The 18,857-nt window shown below is 36.0% G+C and overlaps 1 protein-coding gene across 4 annotated transcripts in view; it reads right to left on the minus strand.

Annotated features, from left to right (window-relative positions):
* KAT6A (lysine acetyltransferase 6A) overlaps positions 1–18,857 on the minus strand; it is a 113,972-nt gene that overhangs the window by 44,323 nt on the left and 50,792 nt on the right. For 3 of the 4 annotated variants that reach the window (XM_049631487.1, XM_049631489.1, XM_049631488.1), the window contains 5 exons: positions 11,455–11,563; positions 7,219–7,334; positions 6,541–6,622; positions 4,192–4,327; positions 2,509–2,825 (listed from right to left, as the gene is read on the minus strand). In XM_049631487.1, coding sequence (XP_049487444.1) covers positions 2,509–2,825; positions 4,192–4,327; positions 6,541–6,622; positions 7,219–7,334; positions 11,455–11,563 — 760 coding nt within the window. The remainder of the gene's footprint in view (positions 1–2,508; positions 2,826–4,191; positions 4,328–6,540; positions 6,623–7,218; positions 7,335–11,454; positions 11,564–18,857) is intronic. The other variant, XM_049631490.1, reaches the window with a different exon arrangement.

Genomic DNA, 18,857 nt, shown 5'->3' on the forward strand with positions numbered 1-18,857 from the left:
GCATCAAAAAGAATAAAACACCTAGAAGTAAATTTAACCAAGCAGGTGAAAGACCTGTATGTTGAAGACAAAACACTGTTACAGATATACATAAGACATTAATGAAGGCAATTAATGAAAAAAACAAATAAATGGAAAGATATTCCATACTAACAGACTGGAAGAATATTGTTAACATGTCCACATTACGCAAAGCCATCTATAGATTCAATGCAATTCCCATCAGAACGCCAATGAGGTTTTTCACAAAAACAGAAAAAACAATCCTAAAATTTGTATGGAACAACAAAAGACCCCTAATAGCCAAAGCAATCTTGAGAAAAAAAGCTCCCTGATTTCAAACTACATTACAAAGCTATAGTAATTAAAATAGTACAGTATTGGCAGAAAAACAGAGATCAATGCAACAGAATAGAGGACCCATAAATAAACCCATGCATACATGGTCAATTAATTTACAACAAACAAGGTGAGAATATACAATGGGGGAAAAGATAGCCTCTTCAATAATGTTGGGACAACTGGACAGCCACATGTGAAAGAAGGAAGCTATACAACTCTACTATACCGCACACAAAAAGTAACTCAAAATGGGTTAAAGACTTGAATTTAAGACCTGAAACTGTAAAACTCCTAAAAGAAAACATAGGTGGTAAAGTCCTCAACAGTTCTTAACAATTTTTTTTTAATCTGATACCAAAAAGCAAAAACAAAAGCAAAAAACAGTAAGTGGGACTATATCAAACTGAAAAGCTTTTGCACAACAAAATAAAAAGGCAACACACTGCGTAAGAAGATATCTGCAAATCACATATCCAAAAAAGAGTCAATATCCAAAATAATAAAGAACTCATCCAACTCAATAGCAAAAAACAATCTAGTTAAAAATGAGGAGATCTGAACATTTTTACCACCACAGACATAAAGATGGGCCACAGGTACACGAAAAGATGCTCTACATCAATAATCAACAGTGAAATGCAAATCTAAAACGCAAGAAGGTATCACCTCACACCTGTCAGAATGGCTATCATCAAAAAGAGTAGAAATTACAAGTGTTGGTGAAAATGTGGAGAAAAGGGAACTTCTGCACTGCTGGTAGGAATGTAAATTGGTGCAGCCACTATGGAAAATATTATGGAGGTTCCTCAAAACTTAAAAATAGAACTACCATAAAATCCAGCAATTCCACTTCTGGGTATATATCCAAAGAAAACAAAAACAATTTAAAAAGATATGTACAGGGGCGCCTGGGTGGCTCAGTCGGTTGGGCGGCCAACTTCGGCTCAGGTCATGATCTCGCGGTCCGTGAGTTCGAGCCCCGCGTCGGGCTCTGTGCTGACAGCTCAGAGCCTGGAGCCTGTTTCGGATTCTGTGTCTCCCTCTCTCTGACCCTCCCCCGTTCATGCTTTGTCTCTCTCTGTCTCAAAAATAAATAAACGTTAAAAAAGTTAAAAAAAAAAAAAAGATATGTACACCCCCATGTTCACTGCAGCATTACTTACAATAGCCAAGATATATAAGCAACCTAAGTGTCCATAAATAAAGAAACTGCAGTGTGTGTCTAAGTATATAATCTTATTCAGCCAAAACAAAAACAAAAACCTAGCAATTCCTAACCCAACCACCAGCTGTGCTGAAATGAAATAAAGTGGGTATGTTGCAAAACTAACCCCCCAAAAAAACCAAATCGTGCCGTTTCTGACAACAGACAGACCTCATTATGTTAAGTGAAGTCAGACAGAGAAAAACAAACACCATGTATGCTGTTTGTATGTGGAATCTAGAGATAGATAGATAGATAGATAGATAGATAGATAGAACCAAACTCCTAGATACAGAGAACAGAACAAATTGGTGGTTGCCAGAAGAAGGGGGTAAGGTAGAGGGTAGGAGAAATGATGAATTTTTTTGTTTTTCAGTTTCAATAAATTGAATTTTAAGTAAATAAATGAAAAGTAGGAAACAGCCTGATACATAAGTAAATTATCTGAAGCTGTAGTTCTCTTTCTCTCTTTTAAAGTATAATTCATGAAAAATTACAAATCTATTTGCCAAGATTTGAAGTAGAAAAATTTTGGTCTTTTCTCTATACTTACTTGATCAACAGTATTTTATCTACCCACATTCTTTATAATTTCTTTCTGGAAATAAAGCAAGCATCATGATGCTCATCACATGATTTATTTTGTAATTTATGAAATGTAAAGATATTCTTGACTTAAGGTTATGCCTTAAATTTCTATAGGAAGATTCTTTGTGGTTCTACCAAAAAAGCGCCATCTTTTTCCTACGAGCTCTTATTTGTCCATTCTTGCAACTTCATCTTCAGCCTCTCAATTTCTGCCATAGTTATTACCACCTTACTTTCATCTAAATAAGTATCTTTAATATCTTCTTCTATTCCATAACCAGTGTTTAATAATCAAATAAACCTATTCCAGATAACTAGTGTTATTTCAAATAATGCACTTGTGGAATACATTTTGCTTCTAAGTGAACTTTTACCTGTGGGCCAATCTGAAGTGCTTGATTTTCTGTTGCCCTTTTTCCTGATTCTATATTGCTCAGAGTAATCTACCACTTCCCCTCGAGGTTTCCGCCCATCAGGGGAAGGGGTGAAGAATTTGGTAAGGCCATCAATGAGCCCTTTGGTTTTCTTGTTGAACTTCAAGGGGTGACTGCTATCTCTGCAGAAGTCCAAGCCATCTATTCGCTCTAAATATCCTTCTTCTGATGACGATGCTGATTGGCTGGAGAGAGTGATTTTACGTTTACGACCCCTTCCAGGACCAGTTCGAACTTTGCTGAAGGGACCTTTTGATCTAAAGAATCAAACAGGGAAAAGGGTAACTATTAAAAAAGAAATTTTTAAAAGGTTTCTATTTAATATATAACTTGTAATTGGTAAATAACCTGTGGCTTTATTAAAAAAAAACCACAGTTAAGAATATTCCATAAATCATAAATACTATAGGGAATGAGAAATAATATTGTTATTAGAAATATCTACTTCCAGGAAGCCTAATATTTTATAGCAAAATGAATCCTAGGTTGGGAGTCAGAAGCCATGTTTGACTCATAATTCTGCCACTTTCTAGCTATACCTCTTGGAGAAATCACATTGTCTAAACACCAGTGTCTTCATCTGTAAAATGAGAGTTGGACCAGATGACAACTAAGACCCTTCCAAGTATAAAGTCTCATGATCTCTGCACCAACTCAGAGTTACACTTTACCTTTAAACACAAGGATGTATTACCCTCTGAAAGTCAGAAATCAAAAGATTATCTCATAGGAATATTTTAAAGCTTAGATTTAAGATTTAAAATATGAACTACAATACTGGTGCTATATATTTCAAGCTGCTAATGCCCATTCCTTTCAGTTATTAAGACTGTCATCTTTAAGACACTCTTAAGTGTAGAAAAGGTGGGTAAAATTTTTAATAGAGGTTTATAGGCTTAAAGATATTTTGCATATTATCAAAGGGGAATTACTTATAGAAATACTCCATAAAAAAAAAAAACAAAAAAAAAACTACTACTAAATCTTGCCCCACCTCCTCCAGACATAGCCCAGTTTCCTAGTCCACAAGGGATAATTATATACCTGATTTCTGCTAATAGATGAAAAACACATTATTTTATTTTACATCAGGACACAGAAATGCGACTCAGCTATGACCTCAACAGAAAAAGCTACGCAGTGATTTGTACATCTAATATAAACTACTGAGACTACATGAGAAATCTATGAAATGCTATAGCAACGTAATTTTTTCTTTGTTTACATAAGAGGAACAATATAAGACAGTGGCTGAGTCAGACTTTGGTGCCAGGCTACTTGGGTTTTAATCCCAGTTCAACATTTAGTATAAAATGTAGTTTCCTTATTTCCTTCTTATTTGAAAAATAAGAGTAACAATAGTATCTACTTCATTTGGTTGTTGGGAAAATTAAATGATTAACACACTGTAAGACACTCAGAACTTTAATAACTTTGTTCTAACTTTATTCTACTGAATAAAGAGCTCTTTATTAAGAGCTCAGTAAGTATTAGCCCTTTTTATTACATGAAAGTGCCAGTTGTAACAACTGAAAATTTTTTTCATAAAGCAAACAAGTGACTCCTACACTATAGACAAACCCTATTCTTTTCTCCCCTCACCTTGCCACAAGTACAACTTACACCGTGTTTTGTTTCTTTAACCTGTTTTTTGGACGTCCTATTGGGTTAGCATAGCGCCGTTTTATCTGCGCCGCCTTCTTCTGTAGAAGTTTTCGTCCTTTTTTCCTAGGTCGACATATTTGACATATCCACATACCTATAAAAAAATCAAATTCCACATAAAAGCACAATAGACACAGATACACTGAAAGAATTCAGATACTCTAAGCCAGTAGTTCTTAACCACTTTTAGGTCAAGAACGCTTTTAAAACACTGATGAAAGCCCCCTAAAAAAATAAACATGAAAACGTACACACACAAAATTCTACAAATGATTGGAAAAGACGCACAAGTATTCTGAAGCCCACATATGGTTGAAGTCCACTGATCCTCAGGTAAAAAAAAAACCATGGTCTATACCTGGCACCCAGATTCTACAAGAAAAGAAGCCAGGTTTCCTTAAGTAATAGATGATTCCAGGACTGAAGCAGGGAAAATACTGGATAACCTGAAGCATCTCATGGTGCCAGAAAATGGAAAAGTATTCAAAAGATGAGGAAGGCATGTCAAAAGGACCTACAAGCCAACTTGAAGGAGCTCCCAATAGCCAAATCTGGGTCATTCTGAACAAAAAAAAAAAGAAATAATCATGTCAATGGATTATAACCCACTGAGTAAAATAAATACCCATCAGTCCATAAGAATATAAGTAATTGAATAAATAAATGGGAAAAGCGATAGCTCTTCTTTACAGCAGAATTCCAATTAGTAAATACAGAAGGGATGATGGAAGCTGAAAAATAATCAATATGCAAACACCAAAGTAAAACTGGTACAAACAAGAATCACTGATGGATGCTAAAGTCAGTGCAAAGAGGAAAAAGAATAACTTTAAGGTCAGGTTTCTTCTGTAATCAAGTGATCAAAGTTAACATTACCAGTAATAAAACATATTAGTATTATACACCTACACTACAATGCACTAAGAAGGGCACAGTATCAATTCTGTGGTGTTCTTGTCAAACTTCATAATCTTAATTTAATCATTATAAAGAAAGAGACAGACCCAAATTGAAGCACTTTCTACAAAATCGCTAATGAGTATTCTTCAAAAGTGTCAAGGTCAGGAAAGACAGTCTAGGGAATTAACAGACTGGAAGAGACCCATGATGATTAAATGCAGTATGAAATCCAGCACTGGATTTTGGACCACAAATTCAAATAAGGTGTATAGATTTACTAATCGTATCATATCAATGTTAGTTTCCTGGTTTCAGTAATTGTACTACAGTTTTATAAGATGTTGACATTAGAAGAAGCTGTGTAATGGGTACAGTAGGAAGTCTCTGTACTATTTTTGCCACTTGTCTGTCAGTCTGCAATTATTTCAAAATAAAATGATTCCTGCTTTAAGCTGCTATAAAACTTCTTTTGTAGGCATTAAATACAAACAAATGAAGTCCTAAGAAAATCTTTCTTATCTTGAAGGATTCTCAGAAGACCTGTTACCCAAACTTCCAAGTAAATGGAAAAGGTAGCAAAGGGGGTGACATAAGAGTGACATAAGAAGAGACTCAAGTTAAGATTCTAAGTGGAATAACTTAACTATACCTAAGGTTGAGTCCCTTTCCATCCACAGGAAAATTTTTTCTGAGCAGAAATTATAAAATACTCTATAAGCATTTTACTTAAGAAACCTGTTAAGTCACAAAAACAGAGTTAAAAATGGAATTTATGATAAGGCAAAGCAGGAGACACTGTTTTTTTTTTTTTTGTTTTTTTTTAAAGAAACTATAAGCATATAATAGGATGGAAGTTCAACCAACAGGCAGTTACATCCCAACCAAATACTTGTCAAGGAATAGGAGTCAAAAGAATAGAATACACTAAGCTATATTCTTATGATTTAACACACAAAAATTATCTGTTTACAAATTATTTTATTAAAAAAAAAGGCTCTAGGCCTTTCAAAAGTGATGAACAGTGAAATAACCAATACTTATATAATCAACATGATCTAATACAATTTCATTTCTTCCTTTATAGAAAGAGATATTTCAAAATTACATAAGGCATGTATTTTGTCCTCTAGCTATAGGACTGGCAAATACTCATAAATGAACCACTTCACTCTCCATGGATACTTAAACATTGAAAATAGAGGAAGATAATAATGAATCCATACACATAGGAATGTCAAGATGCCTAAACAGACTGTCCCCACCTTTAAGGTGCCAGCTCTCTTCCTACTTATACAACCCCAAATAGAAAGACAGAAATTATTCTTTCATTTTAACAAAGTAGACAAAAAGTGCTTTCACGGACATGCCCATTACAGTGCCAGTCTGACTTCAGGAAGTATTTCTCACCTTTTGGCATCCGGGTGAGTGGCGGATCACAACACTCCATGTGAAAACCTCGGTCACAGGAATCACAAAAGAGCATATTATCCTAAAAAAGAGAAGGGACAGTTCTGCTTAACCTTATGAAACAAAAACACATCAGGATCACGGCTTCATAAAACCTAGAAAGCTTCAATGATCTCACAAAGATGACGAGCTACTATAGTAGTAAAAGTTTCCTTAATTTGCATTAAACTGAGTAAATGGACACTCCAAGTTAGCAAAAAGTTTTGCTTCATCTAATCTTTAATAAAGAACTACAGTTTCATAACTTTCAGATATAAGCTAACTTTAGTTTGTTCTAATGGAAAAGAGAAAAGGATGATTTGTAGTTAATACACTGACCATTCCTAAATGAATGCGCCTCCATAATACTCAAACAAATTTCAGAAGTATTTCTTTAAAGTAGCTTAGTCTTTCTGCAAACATAGAATTAAGGTGTTTTAGAAACTACCTGGAATAGAAAGAATCCAAGTCTCAAATACCAAGTATTCTAAACTAATGATGTGTAATTGAATGGGACCAGTGTTTCAAATTCTGCTGGTCCAAGGGAATGAAAAATAATCAACAAAACTTTGAGGAAAATATTAGGTGTACACTCTACTTCTACATGAAATAGTCACATCAGAAAGCAAGGATACTCACTGCATTCTTGCCTTGATCTCGACAGGAGCTGCACGTTTTACACTCAATGCACTGCCACCGTAAGGCCTTCACTCTAACCGTTAATTCAGGGGAAAACTTTAAACAGGATGGATGACCTAACAGGAGGGGAAAATTCTCAAATGAAACAATCAAGAATCATTTTGTAATTGTATTAAAGGAATGATGAAGAAAAAGGCAATTACCTTAAATCAAAATATGTATCAAAGAAGAGATGCCCTTGGAAGCTTGCCATATGTGTCTCATCAGGATTTGGCATTCCAATTCAGTTGTACTGATGCTAAGTATAATTTAGTACACCACCTCCCCAATATGATTATAAAACACCTGACAAACTCCTAACTTGTAATAAGCCTGCATTAAAGCATCATGGGTATACACATGCTTATACGTATACCAATACATAATATGCTCAGGTCATTTCTGGAAGGACACAAAAACTGTTTGCAACTATAATGTCCTAAGATATGAAACTATAAACATCTTGATTTTTAAAATATTTTTTATAAATTTTATTTATTTATTTTGAGAGAGAGAGAGAGAGAGAGACCGACCCTTGAGTCGGGGAGAGGCAGAGAGAGGGAGAGAGAGATAATCCCAAACAGGCTCCTTACAGTCAGCGCAGAGCCCAACTCAGGGCTCAAACCCACGAACCATGAGATCATGACTGAGCCAAAGTTGGATGCTCAACTGACTCAGCCACCCAGGTGCCTCAAAACTATAAACATTTTGAATAAGGATTTTACCTTTCACTTTATACCCTTCTGTGCTCTCAATTTTTTTAGCAATAACGTATTACTTTTATAACTGAAAATCTATTTTTATTAAATCCCATCATTTAAAGTGAGCTACTTCCTCATATTTTAAGGCACTCAAGCTAAAAACTAATACCTAAACAATATTTCTATTGTGATCAAAATTAACAGCAACAGAAAAAATTTTCCTCTTCCAAAAGAGTATCGTTTGATTCTCAAAATTATAGAAAAGTAAATCTGCCTTCACTCTGGGAAGATTTGTCCTTTTCCTCTAAAAGTTGGTTATGTTTATTTTTCTTTGGTGAGAGAAAAGCCTGGTTATTTTTTCTCCTCTCTCTTCTATTCCTAAATTTCTCTTTTATGAGATGATATGAAGTTTATTATCAAAATATCACTGACATTAAAGGAAAATGGGAGAGGAAGTGTAAAAATCTCATTCATAATCTCCTCGTCCTAGATTAGCCATTTCCTGTTCTACTTTTCCTTTGTAGACTTCCTAAAGGTGCTTGCATGGTTTTAATTATAGAGTACATACAGTTTTGTTTTGCTTTTCTTCATCCTTTTAGTCAAGTAAACTTTATATTCTTTAAACTATAACCTACCTGACACTACTTCCCTATTGTTAACTAATTAAACTACTACCTGTAATAGAATACTACAATGAATTATTTTATATCTACAGATTCTTCCCTTCTTTTATTTATTGACTTTGAGAGAGAGGGAGAGAATATGCAAATGTGAGCAAGGGAGGGGCAGAGAGGCAGAGAGGCAGAGAGAGAGAGAGAGAGAGAGAGAGAGAGAGAGAGAGAATATATCCCAAGCAGGCTCTGAGCTGTCAGCATGGAGCCAGATGTGGGGCTCCATTTCATGAACCGTGAGATCATAACCTGAGCTGAAATCAAGAGTCAGATGCTTAACCAATTGAGGCACCCAGGTGCCCCATCCTTCTTTTAAATTAATTCCTTAAAATAAATTTCTGTAAGTGGGGTTGGTAAGTGAAATGAAAGAAACATACCAGCAAAGTACCAACGTTTTAATACAATTTCATCAACTCTAGGTTTGGGCTCTTTTATCTTTCAAATTTTATTATTATAAAAGTTATAAAATTGCTTTCACTGCTGCACTGGTGTGCATGCCTATAATTACTTGGGTAAAATGTTTTTTTAATATGTTCAACAATTAACTTTCGTTCATAGGCTCTGCCCTTTGACTTTATGCTAGAAATGTAAGCACGCTCTTCATAGCTTTTGGCCCTTTATCATATATAATGCAATTATTTTCCCCCAAAATTTTTTACTTTTTAAAATTTCGGGTATTTTAGTTCTCACTTTGGTAATATCAAATATCATATACTTAACTATGTTCATAGTTTTCTTCCTTGCCTACTGTAATAGTCAGGCTCCAAGCTGCCCTCCAAACGTTCTTGTCTTCTGGCAAGAATACCAATTGACACCTGTGTAGTTCCCTCCCACACAGAATAGGGCTGATTTGTGTGCTGCAATGACAGGCTAAGGCTAGGTAACAAAAGATATTGCCGATTCCACCTTGCTACCTCTATCAGATACCTGCTTAGGGGATGCTGTGGGCAATTCATTTTTTTTTTTTAATATGAAATTTATTGTCAAATTGGTTTCCATACAACACCTAGTGCTCATCCCAACAGGTGCCCTCCTCAATGTGCTGTGGGCAATTCATACAGCCCTATGAAGAGATCCACATGGCAAAGAACTGAGGCTCCCTGTCAACAGGCAGCATTAACATGCCAGCCAAGTGAGTTATCATGGAATGGAAGCCTTCAGATAACTGAGTACCAGTTAAAATCTTGATTGCAACCTCATGAAAGATTCCAAGTAAAAATGACTTAGGCAGGCCATTCCCAAATTCCTAACAGGAACAACATGAATTAAAAACTGTTGTTGCTTTTAGCTGCTATGTTTTGGGGTGGTTTGCTTCTATAGCAACACATAACCAATAGTTATTTATTCTACTAGTTCTTTAAAAGTTCCCTCTACTGTTTTCAAATTGCAAAGAACTCAGAGACCACCCCAAATATAATGCTTCTTAGAAGACAGGGGTATACCACAACTCTCCTTCCACCCCCATTTTATTCCCACCTCACCTGAGTAGATTTTTATCTGTTTTATGTATTTGGGCTCCCATACAATTTCTTAAGTGTGCTCCTACTAAAATAGTTTGGAAGTCAATGCATTATAGGACATGTCACTATATTTTTATCTAATATTTTATGATTTTATGGTTTATATTTAACTGTAAAATCCATCCCAAGTTCATTATGGTTTGTGATTATTATGCTGGAATATGGTCACCTACCACTCAAGATCCCTTCCCACCTTCTTTTAAAGCCTTCTATCAACAAAAACCAAAAAGCTAAAAACTGTACTTCCTAGACTCTTTTGCAGCTTGGCTCTAGATATGAATTAACTCCTACCAACTGGATGTTTGAGTGACTTTTTGAAAGGGAGAAATGAAACAAAGACCACTTTTCTTCTGGTACTGCCAGTACCCAGCCACTTTTCACCTTCGTGGCCATCCAGAGGTAAATGTGGCGATGGCCAAATTCAGCCTTTCAATATCCAGCTACAGCCCAGTAGCCCCCTGCTTCCACCTCTTCCAGATGGAGACAGATATAGTGACTCCCCTGGTGGATCACTCCTGCGATATTCTAAGATCAGTCCCTAAAGCCCAGCCTAGAGCTCTCCTCTTCAGCATTTCTAATAATTTCACAAATATTTTGTTCTCGCATTAAATTTCTTTCCTCTTGAAGTATCTACAGTGATTTCTGGTTTCTTGACTAAATCATGGTTGTTATAGATATAAAACACTGAAAATTAAGCCAATGATCAGAGATAATGTTGATTTACTAAGGCCTTCCTACAAAAACTTTTAAGTTCTGAAAATATAGACCAAGAATATCTCTAGAATTGACAAACTAGAAGAGTCTTTGCAAAATCTTTTTTAGACCTCAGGATCTCACACAGCTCACTAAATTGCAGTGTCAACATTCCATTTCCCAATGTGACACATGTAAGTTTCTATCAAGAAGAACAAACGTGTTATCATCCCCGTTCTATTCATAAAGCCTGATGCATAAATCAAGAAAGATAAGTAGTGATTATTAAAGAAGCTAGCAATAATTTCAAACTGATTGCTGTGATTTGAACAGATGTTTGATAGTCAAATATAAAGATCAACAAGAAAAAATAAGTCTGTGGAAAGATTTTTATAAAAAACAAAAATCCAAAACTAAGACCTGATTGAAATTAACTGAATAAAACATGTCAACTATACATTTAAATCCCTCCCTCGCCTAGAAGATTCATCTCAGTTACCTAAAACCAGCATCAAAGTATTGTTTTATAAGGATCAAGGATACCATCTCAGTTAAATACACTTCCCTCCTGCCTGAGAGCATACATCAGAAGGAATAAAGGAGATTACATACCACTGTTGCCACAGTCGGCACAGGAGATGAGTTCTTCTGGCTTCTTTTCTCGGTTTTGTTCTTTTGTACCAAGACAGAAACTACAGATGGGGATTGGTTCAGCAACAGGCTACAAAGAAAAAAACAATTCACTCAGGTACGAGTACTTTATTTTCAGTATTAATTCAAAGACATTAAAATTACAGTTTTAAATTCCTATGAGAGTTACATGTAACCAAGACAACTGTATCACTCTCCTAAATTTCCAACTAAGTAAGGGAGTTTTAACAAAGCCTGCTTTGGCTGGGCCTTTACAACTAGTCCTTCTAGTGACAACTTTGGTCCAAAAAAATCACATACCAACCATCATTTTCACTCAGAAACTTAATGACACAATATGGACTGGACAAAGCAAATCCTTCACCTAAAACAAAAAATTCAACTGAATTAGGCATAAGAAATCATAGTATCAGACCTTAAAAGGTATGTGGTGTCAGAGAAGTGATAAAATGTGCAGAAATAAACACCATACAAGGCAGCAGACCTTAAGTGGTAGAAGAGACAACCAATAAGTACTCTGTACAAGTATAAAAGATAAATTTCAGTTGTGGTTTGGAGGAGAAGGGTTGAAAGAGGAAGATAACATGTATTAAGTACTAGTACTAGGCTATGGGATCTTGAGAAGTTTGTCCAAGGACAATAGACAAAACAATTGTTAAAACTGGGTTTAAACCTAGGCTTACATGTGGCTCTACAACGTTACCCCCTTCCCCTCCAGCCCAAAGGATGGAGAGAAAGGCAGTACAGGTAACATAAATAAGATAAATTTAGGTGTGCAGTCTGCTAAAGCCAGTGCTTAAAGGATATGGTTTCTGTCATAAGTGGTAGTAGAGAGGGTGGGTAGATCACTTCAGTTTGTGAAGACTGCCACTGAATGTCTTATAAAGTTGGATTTTACACTGCAGGAAGAAAACAATAGAAGGCTACTGAACCAAAAGAAAATCACCTGTATTTGAGCAAAACATCCAGTAGCAATATCAAAGATGAATGAGGAGAAACCTAAAGATGGATAGAACATTTAAACAATGACCACAATAGTCTGGTGAAGACAAGAACCTGAACCAAAGCTAAAAAAAATGGAACAGAAAAAACAGCTATGGACTTAGAAATAAACTAGTTGTGGAAGGTAATAGAAAAGGAAATGAGTTTAATAAGACTGACTTAATGAAAAGATGGTGTGAAAGGTAAGTCATTTTAAAGAAGAAAATCAGAAGAAAACCAAAGATGCTGAGTCTGATTTTAGATGTGTTTAGCTGAAGGCAATCTCAGTCAAATCTCAACCACTTATATGGGAGAGAGGCATAAAGAACTCAAGATTCTTTTAGACAACTGGTGAAAACAGATAAAATGTCTGTCAGTGCTATTACAGAAGTGTTACAATGAGAAACAACAGAGGAATCAAGCGGGGGAAATGGGTAGCAAGGAAAGGTTTCCCAGACTTAAGTTCTTCTGGAGGTACTTGACAGGGAAGGTGTTCAAAGAAAATATAGAATCAAGCTTGAGAGGAGGGGGATGAGCTTAGTTTGGGACTGACTCATGGAGCTTAAAATGCCTATGGAGCATCTATGTAGCAATGCCCATGGGCTTTGTGATACAGGAATCTGAAGTCCAGGAGAATGGTTAGTCTGGAAATAATCTAGAAATCATATACCTATAAAATGGCATTAAGATTCTCAAAATTGAGGAGTTCCCTCATGGAGAACAGGTAGAAAGAAGAGACCTAAGGTCAGAATACCAAAATTTAAGTGGCTGTTAGAGGAAAAATCTTGAAAAGGAAGTGGATTAGTGAAAGAGTTGGATGGTACATCAATAATGTCTCTTGCTCAGCCAAGAGACGAAATGAGAGATGAAAAGCTGGAAGTTGTCTTAATAATTGTGGCTGTGGTAAAGACTACCACATCCTTTCTTTAAAAAGGAATATAAAAAAGAACCAGGGAGTAAAGCTAGGAAAGACTTCACTGAGGAGTAGAAATTGGAAGTAAACACTAAGTGAGAAGACCAGCCACAGAATGGAAGATATTAACAACATATTTAACTAACAAATGGCTCACAGCCAGAATATATTAAGAACTCTTACCTGTCAGTATGTAAAAGACAGACAATTCAATAGAAAACTAGGCAAAAGTCTTCACCAGGCACTTGACAACAGCAGGTACGTAAATAATAAATGGCCAATAAACATAAGAAAAGATGCTCAACCCATTAGCCATCAAGGAGGTAGAGCTTCATGAACGCTAAAATTATAAAGACTGGCAATAGTTAAGTGCTGATAAGAAACTAGAACAACAGAACTCTTAACACTGCTGATAGGAATATAAATTGACAAAACTACTCTGAAAACGATTTGACAGTATTCACTAAAATTAAAGGCATATCATATGACTCAGCACTTCCATTCCTAGCAATATATCCACCAAATGAAGCACACACACATATGTACAATAAAACATACACAAAAATGGTAAGAACAGCATTATTCATAACAAAATTTACTCAAACAAAAAATTACCCAAATAACCAGCAATGGGTGTACAGATAAATTGTGCTATATCCATAGAGTATTAAACAGTAATGAAAATAACAGTTAACAACGTGGGTGACTATTACAAACAATGCTGAATGAGAGAAAAGACGCAGAAGACTACGTACTGTATCATTTTATTTATATAAAGTTCTAAAACAGTTCTATATAGTTATAAGTTGAGACAGCAGTTACCTTTAGAGAGAAAAGAAGAGGCAGTGAATTGGAAAGGGACTCTGAGGTGCTGATAATGTTCTTTTTCTTGACCTGGATGGTGGCTTCATGAAGGCAACACTGGAGTTTGGAAATTAGAATAGGCTAGAGAGATTTAAAAGGCAGCAACATGTAGGTGATAACTGACAGCACCTGGTGAGCAAGAGGAGTGAAGTTGTAGTAAAAATGAACAAGGAGAGGGGATTGGAGAAGTGAGACAAAGTCTAAGCAGAAGAGTATGGGGGCAGGGGAAGAGGGGGGACAAGAAAGGACCAGTCTGAGGGAAAACAGAACGAAGAGGAAGTCCTAACACAAGAATTTCAAGAAGCAGAGAGCAACCAACAATCAATTTGGGGAAGATAAAATATCTACTGGATTGCACAACTGAGAAATAGTTGGAGACCTCACTAATAGTGAGCCTTTCTCAGGATAGGATTTGTCTTATCCTATGACAGGATAAGAGCTAAAGTCATAGGAACCAAGAAACTGCCATGAAGGGACAGAAAACAGACAAGATATGGCTTAAAAAAATGGCAAAAGGTTTTGATGTGTTCTAGGTATTTAAGATGCAAAAGACTAAACCTATTTAAATGTGGAGAAGACGACACACATGGTCAGAGAGATTCAAGAAACAAGAAATAACAGGAACATATTTTATGGTTAAGGTTTAGAGCTATACTATTCAACATGGTAGACCCTAAACCATGTGGCTATTTAAATCTGAAATAAAATAAATTTAATTCCTTGGTCACACTAGCTACATTTCTAGTGCTCAACATTCACATATGGCTAGTGATTATGGTACTGGACAATACAAATATAGAACAATTCCATCATTACAGAAAGTTCTACTGGATAATTAATACTGGTTTTGAAAAAAGGACGAATTTTAAAGCAGGGATAAAGGGACTGCCCTTCATAGTATAGGATGGTATCAATGCACACTATTTGTAGGTGGGATATGGTGGGAAAAGGGAAATGCTGAGGGTGCTCATTTCTGACAGATTCATTATTTCTGGAAAATAGGAAATAAAAATTGCCTGCCAAAAGTGGGACAGGAATTGGCTGGATAGAGCAGGAGAAAGTGAAAGCTGACTGAGAAAACTGACAAGTGAGATTGGCTGGGTCTAAGAGCAAAGATAGCAGAAAAAAAACCCTCCTATCAAAATGGAAAGTGGACACACATTTTTCAGGCAAGAAAGAATCAGAAAAATATGTTATTAACATAGAGAATAAATTCAAAATAGAAGAGAGAAAAAGTTGATGGAGTTCCTACAAAATGGCCTCTATCTCTTCACTAAAATAGAAGACAATGTCACTTACTTAAACAGAAGTAGACCAGTATGAGTTTGGGCATTTACAAAAAGCAAAAAAAAAAAAAAAAAAAAAGGCTGGAAGTCTCCGTGTGGAAGATGATAGAGAATCAATTAGTGATGGAAAATAAAACTGTCAATCAGCCCTAACCACACAGCTAAGATCAGAAAGTGTAATTTGTAGTGTTTCCAATCAGAATAGTTCTACATCTTTCCTTAACTCCTCTGCAGCCTTGGACTGATAAAATCAGAGAGCTGTAGACTGATGAGATAAGCCAAAGGGTAAAGTCTACTAGAATGCAAATGCAAACACAGCTGACCTTTGAACAACATGGTTTGAACAATCTGGGTCCACTTATAAGTGGGTTTTTTACAAGTGTATGTTGTTACCTTATGATTTTTACTTTTTACTTTTTTCTTGGTGGGAGGGACAGAGAAGGAGAGAAAATCCCAAGCAGGCTCCGCACTGTCAGTGCAAGGGGGGATCGATCTCTCGAACCATGACATCATGACCCAAGTCGAAATCAAGAATTGGATGCTTAACCTACTGAAACACCCAGGCGCCTCTATTTTATGATTTTGTTTTCTCTAACTTACTCTATTATAAGAATATAGTATATAATTATATAACATACAAAATATGTGCTAATTAACTATTTACATTATTGGTAAAGCTTCAGGTTAACAGCAGGCTATTTAGTTTTGTGGAGCCAAAAGTTATATATGAATTTTTGACTACACAGGGGTCAGAGTGCTGCGTTAAGAAGGGTCAACTAAAACGGTGGGACACAACGTTGAGGCTGGATCATAAGCAGGTGGGGGTTGATAAAAAGTGTCTGGAGTTAAAGTACCATGGAAATCTGATGAAATGAAAACAAAGGTCCACAGGAAGAAAAAAGGATTGAAGACTGGGGTCCACAGGGAAACTTTAGAATTTGTGATTTCTAAGTCTAAAGTCCTAGCTAATAAAGGAAACCTCCAATGACAAATGTGCATGAATTCTTTAATATTTAGTAAGCACTATTACAGACATTTGAGGGAACAATGGTGAAAAAGGCAGCCAAAGTCTCAACTTTCATAAAGTTAACACTCTAGCTGATGACAGAAAAAAGTATAATTAAAGACAAAGAAATTAAGAAGGCAAGGGGAGCCTGGATGGTTCAGTAAGTTAAGTGTTCAACTTCAGCTCAGGTCATGATCTCATGGTTCATGGGTTCAAGCCATGTGTTAGGCTCTCTGCAGTCAACACAGGGCCTGCTTCAAATCCTCTGTTCCTCTCTCTCTCTCTGTCTGCCCCTCTCCCCTTCTCTCTCAAAAATAAACAAACACTTAAAAAAAAATTAAGAAGTCAAGAAGCTGGGAATGCGTGATTTTAGAAGAATCGTATAAATGTGTTCAAGTCAGCAAAAATGATGATTGCACCCAAGAATAGGGAGGTTTTGCAAAAACTTTTCTGAAGTTTTAGAGAAAACTTTTTATTTTTATGTTTTTAACTTTTTTTTTTTAACGTTTATTTATTGAGAGGCAGAGAGAGACAGAACATGAGCAGGGGAGGGGCAGAGAGAGAGGGAGACACAGAATCTGAAGCAGGTTCCAGGCTCTGAGCTGTCAGCACAGAGCCCGATGCGGGGCTCGAACTCACAAACTGTGAGATCATGACCTGAGTTGAAGTCAGACGCTTAACCAACTGAGCCACCCAGGTGCCCCTAATGTTTGTTTATTTTTGAGAGAGAGAGAGAGCGCGCACACGTGTGCACACGAGGTGGGGGGACGGGCAAAGAGAGAGGCAGACAACAGAATCCAAAGAAGGCTCCAGGCTCTGAGCTGTCAGCACAGAGCCCAATGCGACGCTCGAACCCAGGAACTACAAGATCATAACCTGGGTCAAAGTCAGATACTTAACTGAGCCACCCAGGTGCCCCCACTACACACTTTTTAAAAAGCAGATGGGAAGAACTTCATGTCAGAAGAATTTGTTCAATAAAGGAACAAAAATCATCTTAGAGGCTGTGAAGACCAATGTTTGACCAATGTGTCAATTCTTCTTCTTGGGTCTCTCCCCACCCCCACCCTCCTTTTACAATAGGGTAAGAGTATGAAAAAGTAGCTCTACTAGTGGCATATGGACATAAGGTTATAATTCAACGTAATGACCTACTAGTGCTAAACCGGTACCACTTTCACATATAAAGTATATTATATTACTTCAGCAGTCTGGTTACAAAAAGAACAACTTGGGTTCAGATAAAGAATCCTGTGTAACCTACAGTCATAGTGGAGAAGAAGTCTACATTATAAGAAGCTGTAGGGCAGAGTAGGAATAGTATTATGATTCAAACTCAGTTACCATAATTAATAACATTAGTAATAGCAAAGTACTTGGTTAATCTGCTGCTACTTTTAGGATTAGATTATATGTAAGGGAGATTATATCATACTTAAGGGAGCAAACATACAAGGATGAAGAAAAGAGAAAGTCTGAAAAACAAATTATTGTTATTCTTCAGCACAGAAAAACAGTTCGAAAATTAAAAGTGACAGAGCAATTTGTGTTTTTAAATATGTGTCTTTATCATCTAGAAAATACAGTTCCCAATGACAGAAAATGTTATTTAAAATCATACGTAAGAAATCCTTAGCAAAACTATCCCTATATATTCTTGTATAATCTCTGTAATATTACTGCTGTTAATATTTTTATATGTGATCAATCACTTCATAGTACTAGATTTTATCTATCTCAAAACAAAATAACTGATGTCATTTAAGTGTTCATTAAAGTTGGTGAGGGGAGGAGGGGAGTGATTTAGACAAACTGGCTGCCTGGCTACTTAGAGCTGTGTAGATAGTTTAACTCAATTATTTTGATTCTTATCAAATGACCACAGTCTTAGACCTTGCCTACTTACTAGACAAAACAATTTGCTGATTGTTCTCAGTATGAAATCTTACCTAAGTTTAAACAATATTGATATTTTTAAAGTTTTTATTTAAATTTCAGTTAACATACTGTGTAATATTAGTTTCAGGTGTACAATTTAGTTATTCAGTATTGATATGCACAGTGTGAAAATAAGACATAAGCTGAAAAGATATCTGTTAAGTCAAATAAAGACAGTGGTCCAAACAGACTCAAATTACAAAGACAGTTGTCAGTAATACAGAGGGTACAGCTATAATTTCCCTCACCTACACATTTCACATTGAAGATATTTACTCTTTGGCATCACAGAACCAAGCACAAATATGATAAATTTTTCAGCTACCAAAACAAAACTAAATCCACAGAGAAATACTATTACTAGCAATGACTGTAT

The sequence above is a fragment of the Panthera uncia genome, chromosome B1 (assembly GCF_023721935.1).
Source record: "Panthera uncia isolate 11264 chromosome B1, Puncia_PCG_1.0, whole genome shotgun sequence".
NCBI lineage: Eukaryota > Metazoa > Chordata > Mammalia > Carnivora > Felidae > Panthera > Panthera uncia.